This window comes from Lates calcarifer, linkage group LG6 (assembly GCF_001640805.2).
Source record: "Lates calcarifer isolate ASB-BC8 linkage group LG6, TLL_Latcal_v3, whole genome shotgun sequence".
NCBI lineage: Eukaryota > Metazoa > Chordata > Actinopteri > Centropomidae > Lates > Lates calcarifer.
In genome coordinates, this window is record NC_066838.1 from 1,128,259 (window position 1) to 1,142,041 (window position 13,783).

At 40.5% G+C, this 13,783-nt stretch overlaps 1 protein-coding gene across 1 annotated transcript; it reads left to right on the forward strand.

Annotated features, from left to right (window-relative positions):
* Positions 1 to 934: 934 nt before the first annotated feature.
* Positions 935 to 12,831, forward strand: gpr173 (G protein-coupled receptor 173). The gene is made up of 2 exons (XM_018701614.2): positions 935 to 1,897; positions 5,650 to 12,831. The coding sequence occupies exon 2, from the start codon at positions 5,848 to 5,850 to the stop codon at positions 7,030 to 7,032; it is 1,185 nt and encodes a 394-aa protein (XP_018557130.1). The 5' UTR covers positions 935 to 1,897; positions 5,650 to 5,847; the 3' UTR covers positions 7,033 to 12,831.
* Positions 12,832 to 13,783: the final 952 nt, after the last annotated feature.

A 13,783-nucleotide genomic window follows, 5' to 3' on the forward strand; every position in this document is an offset into this window, starting at 1 on the left:
GAGATAAGAAAACCACTGTCAATCTCAAGTCTATATGTTAAGTACAGGGTTGAAGGATGTGGTTAGTAGTCAGTGCCTCCATCTGGCAGTCACATCATTTGTGCTGGTGCAAAGTACAGCTCTCTAACTCAAGGCACTGTGCTGTCCTTCTGAATAAACATGTTATTAGCTTTTCTTTCTGTTCATATTTTGCTGGAATTGTTCCAGTTACTTAAAAACAACACTGACTGTCTACAGCCATGTTAACCATTCAGAAAGGCTGTACTTAGTAATAGTTGTGCTTTGATGGTGGTGCTAAATGCTGAGCTTAGCATGCTAAAATGCTAATACAATAACAATACATGTTGATGTAAAGCAGGTACAGTGTTAACCATATTCACCATCATCATAACCAAGTAAATTAGTGTGCTTGCCAATTATAAACAAACTACAGCTGAGGCTGCTGGGGATGTTAGTTTTGCAGGAATATAGTCATAAATGGAAAAATAAATTGTGACCTGATGATGGTGCTAAATGAAAAGTCTGAGGATCACCAAAGTTCTTGCAAGTGCTGATGGGAACTGTACTGTGTATTGTACTGTGTGAACCAAAGTTCAATCCATCCAATCCAACCTCACGGTGCAGGTGAGAAGTCAGGGTGTCACCGCAATGAATAGGCATCACAGGGACATGAATATCTGTACAAAATTGCAATACATGGTTGCTGAGTTACTTCACTCTGGACCAAAGTGGTGGACTGGCTGACACTGCTGTCAACAGAAAAAAAGAAAATAATCTGAAGCTTCTTAATCTCTTCAGGTTTACCTTCATAATTTTCATACCTAGGTTAGTATATGAAACAGGTCTCATATGGACATATGACAAAACAATGTATGCAAATGTTTTCTGGTGGGGGGTAGTGGTCGAGGTTACTGCCCACATCCTCCAAAAACCTTTGGGCCGCACCTGTCCAAGCTACATTCAGACAGGATTAAAATCACTGCCGATACCAGCAGGGGTTGCCTGTTCCGACCACTGGATGCTGCGCTTATTCCCGACACCTTCCCAACATCAGCTTCCCTGCCCCGGTCACAGCCGCGCCTCCACCTTCCAGCGACACGGTCGCATTTAGGACATTTCCATCCTCAATCCCTCATATCCGCCTGTTTGTGAGATGCTTGGCCGCTAATGGGCTGCGGGACAGAATGGGGATTTGCGTCGGTGTCGTCCCGCAGCCCAGACCTGCCTGCCCGGGGCTTTCTGGCCTCAGTACGTTAGCTAGCGAACAGACAGTTTTCTGATCAGAGGCCCTTGGACTGCTTCATGAGCAAACATGAGATTTTCCCCGGTTTAACTGGAACAATGCAAAAGGAAGTGCGGCGGCGGATCGACAGGGTTTCTGAAAACTACGGCCAGGAGATGCTCCACAGGGCGTCAGCTGGAGGCAGCTCCAAGAAACGATCACAGATGCTACTACAGGATACTACTGCCTGCGGTGTATAAAATCAAGACTGGAGATACGGATTGACAGCAGACACACCAGTAAACCAATGTGAACAGTGATGAGCCCACATTCTGTGCTGTCACTGGGACCTGGGATCTACTGGCACGAGCGTCTGTGGTAAACACGGAGACATGACATGCACAAGAAAAAAGAGGAAACGCAGCTTTGGCTTCTCTAAAGCCTTTGTCTTTTAAAAGGAGTCCGCAACAGGCTCTCCCAAAAACCTCTTTAAAAGACTTGGACCACTGACACAGTTGCCAATACTGCTGTCTTTCTTATTTAACTAACCGAATTGTTTCCGGTCAGTCATTTTTCTTTGGGAACAGCCAGGTGGATCGCTGTAGCCTGTATTTCATGTTGACTGCAACAGACGGCTTGCCTGCTAGAGTCTGGAGGACAAGCAGTCCACAACAGGTAAGCAACACGACTACCATTTTGTATTGCTCTCAGAATATCATGCTGACTGCCTCTGCATTCCTGCATGCCATTTATCCCAGCGTTAAGCATATGTCTAGCAGCCTCCTGTAGGCCCAGACTATCGCAGCTCACGGAAACTGGTGTCTTTTGTCTGCCTCAGCCTCTACAGGGTGATCATCTAATGAGCGGCCGCAGTATGCAGAGCAGATCCTAATATTTGATGCATCACAGCAGCATGCAGTGGTCAATGTGACGCTGTGTTGTGTTGATCATAAATAGTACAGGATTTCCACCAGCTCAAGGGCCTTGCTCAGCACTGGGACAGTCAAGTGATTTAATATCATTTGGTGTAATGTTCCCTCTAGAGAACATAGCGCCACCTCCTGAAGGAATACAGGCCAGTATTTTTATGTGGCAGATGATTTTAAGCAATCTAGGTTCCTTAATACTGGGCTGCAGCAGCTGGTGGCTTTCCAGTCTTCACCAGACCTGTATGCTCCATGTGTGAGGAGGCCTGATGTTGTGCCCTGCTGTCAGAGACCAACTCTGTCTACATCTCATCCACTGAGCTTTGTTGCCTCCTCCCACCGACATCAAGCCAGAGGTATTGGGCTGCTGTTGCTACCCAGTTCCTGACAGTGACTCTGCCCTCCGCCGCCAACCAACTTCCAGCTTCACAAAGCCCCTCCTTAAAGACACACAGCCTATCAGTCCCCCATAGCCCCCAGCCTGTGGAGCTATGAGGGCTGCAACTCCAAAAATGACCTGATAAAAACAGTTGAAGTGTAATTGATATATTAAATTTGATAGTGATTTGCCAAACATCTTTGTTGTTGATCACATCCTGTTTTTCATTCATCTTTCAGTGTTTTCACTTTAAACAAACATCAGCTGACTTCCTCAGGTTTGCTTTTTTCAAAATACATTTTTACCGAGACCCTCCCCCACCTTGAACAACAGCTGATGTGATTCTGTTCTTTAACTGTAATGCCAACATAATGATTTATGAAATGATTCACTCAGACATATGTTGTGTATCTTGAAAAGGCAACACCAACATTCATTCATGTTGGTTTCATCTCTTTTTATATGTAGGCAGAAATGTTTCAACCTTTCCTTTGGTCTTAAAGGGTTGGCTCATCCAAATAACACTACAGCCACAGAAGGAGCTGTGTGAAGCTGTGCTTAAGCACAGAGGTGCTTTGAGCTAAATGCTAACATCAGTATGCTAGCATACTCATAATGCAGGTAATGTTTATCACGCTCACCATCTTAGTCTGTTTGCATGCTAACATTTGCTAATTAGCACTAAACTCAAGCCACTGACAGAATGACAGAGGACATTGGTTTTATGAGTGTTTTAAAAATAAAAAACAGTCTGTCTGTGGATCATATGGGATGTACAAATACCACCGGGGAAATGAGAAAATCTGTTTTTGTTCCTGTCTTGCTACACACCTAAGACCAGCAGTATCCAGACAAAAACACAAATGGCATTTAGTAAAACGTCTTTGCTCAAGGGCCAATTACTTATTTGCTTCAGAGCTTTTAATCACATTTTCATGAACTTAATCAATTTGTTCAGTTATCACTGATGTGTTGACATGTAAGTTAGAGTAAGTAAGTTAAGCCTAGAGGACGGTGAATATTGGACTTACTTTCTTTAGGTGGAAATGAACACAACTGTGGCTTGAATGGTTGCAGTTGTTCTCAGCTCATGTCATAGTTGTGAAGTATCCCTGAAATATTGCAACAAGGTACTACCCTCAGACAAAAGACTTTCTGGGGGCAGAGGCTGGGCTAACCTGATAAGTTAGATTTTGTTAGTTGTTTTTAAAAGGGTTCCTGGAAAGGTTCACAAGGTTGTAACAGGCAATACATTTTATGTAGTAGTTCATTCACATAAGAAAGTGTACTATGATTTTACTGTCCCTGCTCAATGTGTGCTCCTGGGTTCTTGCGGAGGTAAAACACATCATTGATGACAGGTGTGATAGAAACAGAAGCTGCTCAGACAACAAGGATTGGCTCATACACAACCTGCTTATTGATAAGGAACTTTGTGCTAGTACTCCTTAAAACATTTTTGAGGTCTTTTAGTTTTACTTTAATTTTCACATCCTCCTCTTTCCTGCCACTGCATTTATTCATGTTTATGTGGAGCTCAAGTAACAGAGAATATTGTAAAATGAAAAATAGGTATGTTACTTTGAATGGCCAAGTAACATGCTTCATGTGATCACTAGCCTTATCTATAAAATATGTGTGTCTACGTGTGTGTGGGTGTGTGTATGTGTGTGAGAGAGAGAGAGATAATATAAATTCAAAATGTAGAAATACAATTTTTTATTCACTGACATTTTCAGTGGTCACATGGGAAAATCAGATTCTGATGACTGGAAGCACGTAATGTCACCCTTTACTGAACCTGATGTGATTTATCTTCTTATTGCACGTCACCCACTTTTTAGTGAAGTAAACCCTCAGCACATTCTGATGTATTTGGAAAATCTGCACTCATAGTCATGTATATGAGTTGTCATGGTTAAGATTATCTTGCATAAATATATACACTCAGTGAGCACTGTGGAACACGGGTACATCTGCTTATTTGTGCAATTATCCAGTCCACCAAGCAACAGTGCAATGCAATTGATGTTCACATCAAACATCAGAGTGGGGAAAAATGTCATCTTAGTGACTCTGACCACGGCATGGTTCCCACTTTGAATATTTCTGAAACTGTTGATCTCCTGAGGTAGATGGGCTACAACAGCAGAAGACCACATCAGGTTCCACTCCAGTCAGCCATGAACAGAAATCTGAGGCTGCAGTGGGCACAGCCTCACCAAAACTGGACAGCTGAGGACTGGAAAAATATAGTCTGGTCTGACGAATCTGGATTCCTGCTGAGGCATGTAGATGATAGGGTCAGAATTTAGCATCAGCAGCATGAATCTCCTATCTTGAATCAACAGTCCAGGCTAATAAGCTCCAGCCCCCCTTAATGCAGTCTGGTCTGACGAATCAAAGGATAGGCGGTATAGATAATAGATGGATGGAAGCAGTATTTAACAAATCAGAATTTTTTATTTAATGAATGTGGGCACGTCCGCCGATGGCAAAGATGAACCAAATAACCATCCAACTACTTCCAGCATGATAGTTCTCCATGTCACCAAACAAAAGTTGTCCCAAATTGGTTTCATGAACATGGCAATGTCCCACTGAAGGCCACTGAAGCTCAGTAAACCTCAGTGGCCTCACCATTCACCAGATCTGAATCCAATAGAATATCTTTGAGATGTTGAAGAATGTGAGATTGGCAGCATGCAGAAATGACGTGATGAAATCATGTTAACATGGAGCAGAATCTCAAAGGACTGTTTCCAACACCCTGTTGAATCCATGCAACAAAGAATTAAAGAAAGCAAGGGTAGGCCAAAGTATTAGTGTGGTATTCCTAATACAGTGCTTGGAGAGTGTACATTGGTCATACAGATAGAAGATTGTTTTCTACACGCACAGTTTATGATCAGCAGATGAATTTAATAGCATCTTCTGAATTCAATGTAAAATCACATGTACTGTCTACTATCAGACACTCCTGTGGATAATCTGCTTTGATTTTACACTAACAACAAACTGCTTAAGACCACATTTTGAGTTGGTCTGACTCAGTTGACAGTTTAAATAATAGACTTACCAATCCAAAATCCTAATTCTTTGTCTTTTCCAATTATTTTCAGGTTCCTGGACAGGATTAGGAGGTGAGACAACATAATACACCAACAAAGGGACCCTTCTCGAAATGGGGCAATGTGGATTAAGGTGTTCCTGTTCCTTGTGAACTGCAAAAAGGAAGCAACCACGAGGACGAAGGAACAACTAGCAGACGGAGGAGGTGGTGGGGGAGGGGTGGCTTTGGTACCTGAAGAAAAGGTGGTATGGGTGGGGGGGCATTCAGGATGGCAAATGGAAACGAGAGCATCGAAGGTCCTGCTGGGGCCATGGCAGCAGTGGTGGCCACTGCAGGAGGTATGGTAGCAGAGAGTCCTTCCTCGGCTATCTCTACCTATATCAAACTGGTGCTTCTTGGGCTGATCATCTGCATTAGCCTAGTGGGCAACTTGGTGGTATCACTGCTTGTGCTGCGGGACCAGGCCTTGCACAAGGCACCTTATTATTTCCTGCTGGACCTGTGCCTGGCCGACACCATTCGCTCAGCCATCTGCTTCCCCTTTGTGCTGGTGTCTATAAAGAATGGTTCAGCCTGGACCTACAGTGTGCTGAGCTGCAAGGTAGTGGCCTTCATGGCAGTGCTCTTCTGCTTCCATGCCGCTTTCATGCTATTCTGTATCAGCGTAACACGCTACATGGCCATTGCACACCATCGCTTTTATTCAAAGCGCATGACATTCTGGACATGTGTGGCAGTGGTGTGCATGGTGTGGACGCTGTCTGTAGCAATGGCTTTCCCACCTGTTTTTGATGTGGGTACCTACAAATTCATTCGTGAGGAGGACCAGTGCATCTTTGAGCATCGCTACTTCAAAGCTAATGATACATTAGGCTTCATGTTAATGCTGGCCGTGCTGATTCTTGCTACACATGTTGTATACATGAAGTTACTCCTCTTTGAATACAAACACCGCAAAATGAAGCCGGTCCAGATGGTGCCGGCCATCAGTCAGAACTGGACCTTCCACGGGCCTGGGGCTACTGGTCAAGCAGCAGCCAACTGGATTGCAGGCTTTGGCAGGGGCCCAATGCCGCCCACTTTGCTGGGAATCCGGCAGAACTTGCACAACCAGAACCGGCGCCTGTTGGGTATGGAGGAGTTCAAAGCGGAGAAGCAGCTTGGCAGGATGTTCTATGTGATCACCCTGCTGTTCCTGGTGCTCTGGTCTCCCTATATAGTGGCTTGCTACTGGAGGGTGTTTGTCAAGGCTTGCACAATACCACATCGGTACCTCTCCACCACCGTGTGGATGAGTTTCGCTCAAGCCGGGGTCAACCCTATTGTCTGTTTCTTCCTAAACAAAGACTTGAAGAAAGGGCTCCTTTCCCATCTACCAGCCTGCTGCAGGACTAAACCTCATCTGCCACGAGAGCCTTATTGCGTCATGTAAGCAGAGATGATGATCTAAACATGGAGAAAAATCATCAAACCAACAGATGTGTTGTGGGAGTGTTTGGTCGAGTTATTGTGGTGTTTGATTCAATGCAAGCTACTTCTAAGTAGTGGGTGTAAACTTGTGAGTGTAATGGTAAAAACACTGGAATGATAAGCATGTATTCAGTCTACCAACCCTTTTCACACAAAACAACGTACATGGAGTCATGACTTTTGAATAATAGAGAAAAATACATTAACAGCAAAAGATGCAAATAATGACACAGTCATTGTGGAAGCCAAGCCAGTCAAATAGCCACCAACAAATTGTATAAGCTGCTTCATAAAGAATGTTAAAAAATGGATTGACAAGAATGTTTGAGGTGTTCTGGTGACATAAAGAATCCTAAGGGAAGCAAAGAAGCAACTTTCCTAGTCTCAATCTAAATTTTCCTAACATACTTAGTTTGACAAGCCAGATAATGTTATTTGTATAGAGACAGCGGAGAGGAAATGAGGTAAAGAGATGCAACAAAGAGTCACGGCCAGAGTTAAACTGGGAACACTGCCGTTCATGGTTGGCATCTTAACCCACTACCCACAGGGGCGACCCCTAACTGCACCTTTTTATTAGTATTTACTTTTTAGCACTTGACAACATTACTTATACAAAATAATTCCAAGGATCTGTGAGCTTAACATTTGGATTTTTGGACACAACACTCTATCCAAAGACAGTCTCTCTTTGTTCTTTTATTTACCCATGTAGAGACACAAAAAATCATGGTAAAGTTTGTATAGTCTGTTATGTATGAAGTCAGTTTTAAAGTTGGGAATCGTTTTAGTTATGAAATACAATATGTCACACTCATTCTTCAAAATTAAATATGTTAGGTCTTTGAGGAATTGAGAATTGAAACTTGAATTTAGTAGAAGAAACAAAGGCAGCCTCAAAAACATGTGCTGGGGTTCTTTGACTTAGTGACCAGTTAAATAGTTTAAACTTATCTCACGTTTGTCGTGAAATATAAGTGCTCCTATGAATAGCCTTCACTGAACAAGGAACATATTGCTGGTTCTTTTGTCTGAGGCAAAAACATTAGTGTCAGGAACTTCCAACAAGTGCTGTGCACCAGCTTTTATAACTATGATGACGTATTTTCTTTGATTTAATCTTTGTTGACCAGTTACCCCTGTCTACTCTGTCTCAGTCTGTTACTTATTGATGCTAACTACAATTTTCCAGGTGGCTGCAGACATTCGACTACTATGTGTGCTATTATTTTCTGTGTACCACTTAAAGACAAAAGATAAAACCTGACTAGCTCAGTTAAGTAGAGTTAACAGCAGATAACCTATGATGTGAATCTGAACACAGTGCCCAGTTGCATAAAATGTTTATTGTGGAAAGTTACATTTTTCTTACCTAACCATTGCATTGAACCAGAAGTGGTTGAAAAGATGACTGAGGATGTGTTGGAAATCACTTCCCATCGGCTACTTAGTGCACTGTATTTACTTTATGCTCTTTCTAATGTCTAAATATTAAGAAGTTTATAATGTATGCCCTATTGGATCGAAATTAATATTCAACAAATCATTTTATTTATTTATTTATTTTTATTTTTTTTACTAACTTTGTCTTTTTATGCCTATGGCACAAAAAAAAAAAAAAATTGTTCCAGTCACTTCTCTTCTGAAGTTTGTGAAGCAGGAGAAAGAAAGCTACAGTTTTCTTTCTCCTATTCAGTAGGAAATGTCAGACAGCATGCTGTATCCAGTTATAAAAATCAGTAAAGTATAGATGCATGCAACATATGTGCGACATGATATCATGTCGCACATATGTTCATAATTCACACAAAATGTTGGCAGAGCAGTTTAGGGTTATATACATTTGGATGGTAACACAGAGCTGATGGTCTGTGACAGTCTGCTGTTTTAGATCAGCAATGTCGAGATAGTTTTCTGCTGGTCCGCCAAACAAATTTGTGTGTCATAAATGTGTCCTGTGTGAAATCTTAATTTACTTATTCACCAGAGTAACTATGGCATGATCATTATGTACAAGTGAGTGAATGAGGGGGTGATTTTGGACATAGAGTGATTTCTAACAGTCCAGCAGGAATCAGATCTTGATTGCCAGTCCCAGCTGATATTGTTGTTATTACTGACTGACTGCACTGGACTGAGAAGGACAAACATGTTAGATTAATAAGCCAAAGCAAAACAAACATTGCAAAGTAGATGTAATGTATCTGAAGAAAGAATTTGGCATGGAATAAAACACATGAGAAAGTCTACAGGACAAAAGGAGGTGATAAAACCCTAAAGCCTTTTGTTGTCTTCACTCACTCATGCTTTTCAGGCTTGAAATAAACCTACAAACAAAACCGAACTGGCACAGGATGTTTCCTAAAGGACAAATCATACATTACATCTGTAAAGCAGTTTTTACTGAGGACAGATGAGGGACTATGTAACTGGGCACTGATCACGGTATTTAGCTCTTCGATCACAGTTTCTTTAAAAGCCTCATTTTCTCCATGTGAACAACAGCAGATATCAAGTGAAATGTGAAATACGCAACCAAAGCACAGGCCAGACTGTCTCCCCTGCAGCAGACAGGAGTTTTAGAAGCCTCCTCACTCACATTAATTTCCTGTCAACTCTACGCTTAGTCTAGGTTTGATCACATATGTATCTTGATGTTACTGATTTAAAATGAGCTTTACCCATTCACAGTAACCTGTTGGTATACAGTAGAAGCCCATTTCTGTCCACTTTAGGACTTTTGAAATCAAAATAGTGAAACACTAAATCAAATCGACTTTTCCAAGATGTTTTTAGGTCAGAGATATGAGACAAAGTCAAAAATTTACCTTGCTATATCAGACTGATTGAAAGCCCAATCAATTGTGACACAAATCAAAACTTAAATTTCTCATTAAATTTATGAGGACAAAGGTAAACATTACAACTATGCTGCTCACATCACAAAGTGGAGCAGTGGTGGCTTTAACTAACTATCTATCATCTAACAATCTATCAAGAGTTAAGGAATTAAATTAGATTTAAATCATCATCATTATTTCACCCACAGTACAGATGGGATGAGGATGCACATCTACTGCTTTATTTTTGCACAAATCTAGATAAATCAATTGACTGTGCTTGTTTCTTGTTTATCTCTGAGAATGATTTGTAACTTGAAATGGAGTTTAGGTGGAAGTAAAGTACAGGGCACACAGATTGTAATTTGTCAGTGAATGTCTGAAAATGTAATACAGTCCCTAAGACTAAGGGAGAATAGTGTGTTTTGGGGTTAGAGGTGCCCCATTATCTCTGCTGTGGCATTTCTGACACAGCCAATAAAAGCATGTCACAGAGAATTGCTAATCTTATTTTCATTTTCAGAATTATGGCCTTACTCCATAAAACCGTCAAACCAATGCAACAAAGAGTAGAGAAATGTGTCTCTTCTGTATGCGCTGAAGTCATTCAAAAAGAGGAAACAGAGCACTGTGTACACTAGTGACATTTGGAAGACTTGTTGCACTTCCCATCAAAACCTGGAGGGACTGTGGTCATGGACAGTTGATGGGGAAAAAAAAAAAACATTCTCAGTGGTAGAAGTGACTTTTCTATTGTAGATTGATGATGTGAGTGAACTATGCTCTGGATTTTTGTGGAACTGCTTTTCTCAGTTGTTTTCCTCTCTGGTATCATCCTGGGGAATGGAGGAAAAATGACTGGTCTTTTTTGTTTCTGACTGGTCTGTTTTCATTTCTGAGACAAAGCCTGAGAAAAAGTATGGATTCACAGTTGGTCCTGGAGAGGCCTGACAGTGCTTTTTTAGTTGCCTCAGGCTAATTATCTTTTGTAAATTTACTGTGACCTCTGTACTATTTAGTGTGTATTATATTGACAGCAAACTAACTTTGAAATGCAACAGAAGAGTTCCTGATCATTGCATTTTTACTGTGACTGTGTGCGAGTGTGCGTAAGTGTATGTATGTGTTGCTATTGGCAGGTATGAATGTGTGCATGTGTAAGATAATGGTTACATGGATGACAAAGGAAAGCGAGACAGAAAATACTGAACGGCTACATATTGCATTTTGAAGATATCATTCCTGCAAATGCTTCCTCAGTATTTCTCATGTTCACCTGTTTTCTGATACAAAGATTTGAATGTTTTCAAACCAATGAAGTTTACTATGTCCCCTTTTTTAAATCATGTAATAGATGATTATTAATTGGAGTGGATTTCTTTTGTACATATTTAGGGACAATGAAGGTTAAAAAAAAAAAAAAAAAAAAAAAAAAAAAGCATCTGGACAGGCCAAATATGATTGCATACACTAGCATCTTTCTGAATGTTTCATTGAAGAACTAATACATAAAAATTGAAATATTTCAAACTACAATTTTCATGATGATAAATAACCAAAAATTGCACAAAACACTTGGCAGTTTGACTGACATCAAATCAGCAGGGTAACACCAAAATATTCAGTTTCTCTAAAAGCACTGAACTGCAGAGACCTGTCAACACAATGACATCACAGTCTGAGGGGTCAACGAAGACCAGCAGGCAGATTATCAGACAGGTCGGAAACAAAGCAGCAGTTTATTAGCCTAACATATTTGGAAAAGAAAATAGAAGCAAACAGTAAAATTATGACCCAAACTGTCTGTTGTAAACATTCACTTCCTGCTTCCTGCTTTCAACCTTGTGCTGAGTTTTCCTGTTTAATGAGGGACTCTTACTTACATTTCGGATAGATGATTGCTCACTTTGAAATCCAAATAAGGTGGTGTAGGTAATCTGGGTCAACTGTTGGTTTCCAACCTGTCTGATCATCCACTTGTGCTTCTTCTTTCCAGACTTTCACTGTTGGCGTGTTCCCAGATCTAAGAAGTAACCGATAGACATGACTGCTCAAATTACAAAAAGAAATAAACCCCAACTAATAATTAACTGTTATTATCTTATAATGTTTGTCTTTTGTCTCAAAGTCTGCCTCTGCTACCTTATTTTGTTGCACTTATTAAGCAGCACCAGAGGCTACCTGTCACAACAGCAATCTGCTTGATACTGTATCACAAAGTATCTGATGGTCCTTTTCACTGCAGGTTTTATTCAGACAGAATGATTTTATAAAACTGAACAAGCTAGTATGGAACTCCCTAAATCCTGAAAGATGGTATTTTCTTATCTTGATAATAACTTGTACACAAGAAAGTAGAATTATGACACTCCCTCCATCCTGGGCTCTGCAGCATGATTGTCCTCAATTAGGTCAGCAAAGTCAAAAATGTAAGCTTGCTTGTTTACAGAAGTTAAACAGAGTTGGGTCTAGCAGTTGTAATAATTCAGTTTTAATTAAACAGAACTGGGTTTGATTCTTTTTGCTGTCATGACTGGCAGTGGGACTGGGCCCCAGCAGTAAATGAGTCAGATACCAATTTGACGAGTGACTGTCCAAATCAGTCGTTGGTTGTATCTTTGAGTGTCTTAGAGAGGGCGCCAGGCCTATGAATTCTCTGGAAAGTCTTTCATTTCAACCTTAAAATAGGTTAAAAGACAAAATCTTATCTCAGTGCATCATGAAGTCAGATATCACACATAAAAGATACCAAAAGGTTTGAAGGATGTGAAAGGAATTTCTTCAAATCATGGAGACAGATGCTCTTGTTTCCCTTTGTTCTGTATTATTTTTCAAAATGGTTGAGCTATTATGCATGTACCTGACAATTTAAGATTTTTGTTTGTCGGTTTTGTAATAAAAATAAATTTCATTTGAAATGATCAGGACATTATTATAATTACCTGGGCGTGGTTCTATCTCAATTAAATATATATATATATACATTTGTAAAGAATATGCATTGAACATCCTGTTTTGGAAGCTGAATGATGATGATGATGATGATGATATGGTTAAATATGTTGGGGCAGCACTAACTTAAAGGGCCAGTTCACCCAAACATAAAAAACTCACCTAACTGGTGGTATCCAGCTATGAATGCAGTTTTGTCCATGGCATTCACAGCTCTAACAAAATCTGTCTCCAGCCTCCTGTTTTTATACACAGAACACATTGTCAACAGTTTTCCAGAGGACTGTTTGTCTGACAGAAAGTAGTTCCAATATCCATATTTACAGTTCACACAAACTGACATTCCCATGCTTCTGCTTATATCGCAATTTGAAGCAACTGTACTGCTGGAGGCAGGTGGGAAAATTTGCAAGAAGCAGTGAGGCTAAAGTCTAGAATGTGCAGATTTTCATAAGTGTATGATAACCAATGACTGGCCAGAACACACAGAAAAAAAACATCTAAAAATCTAAACTTGTACATCATGCAGTATTTGGAAATTGTCAGCTACAACTTACGACCACATATGGTACAGGCGAAGGTTTATAATCATTTAACTTGTAAATTTGTCATGTAAAAAATGTGTTGTCTGTAGAGCACACACATGCAGAGACTAGAGTGAGTTTTTCACAGATGTGGGCTGTGACACTGTGAGCCTGTAAAGTTGATTTAAATAATTCAGACTGCCCAAGCCTCATATTAGCTGAACTTTTAGCACACATTTTACATAGAACAGGGACAGTGCATTTTGTTCCCCATCTCTTCCACCTGGCAGTAGGAAGGGATTTCAGACACCAGAGTCCTCTGCTTCCCATATAGGCATGCGTATTACATTAAGAAAAAATAAAAAAAAAGTGAAATCTATCCTTAAACCTTTTCAGG

Bases quoted from the DNA above. Each gene is read 5' to 3' on its own strand.
- gpr173 (XM_018701614.2), top strand. From the start codon at position 5,848: ATGGGTGGGGGGGCATTCAGGATGGCAAATGGAAACGAGAGCATCGAA.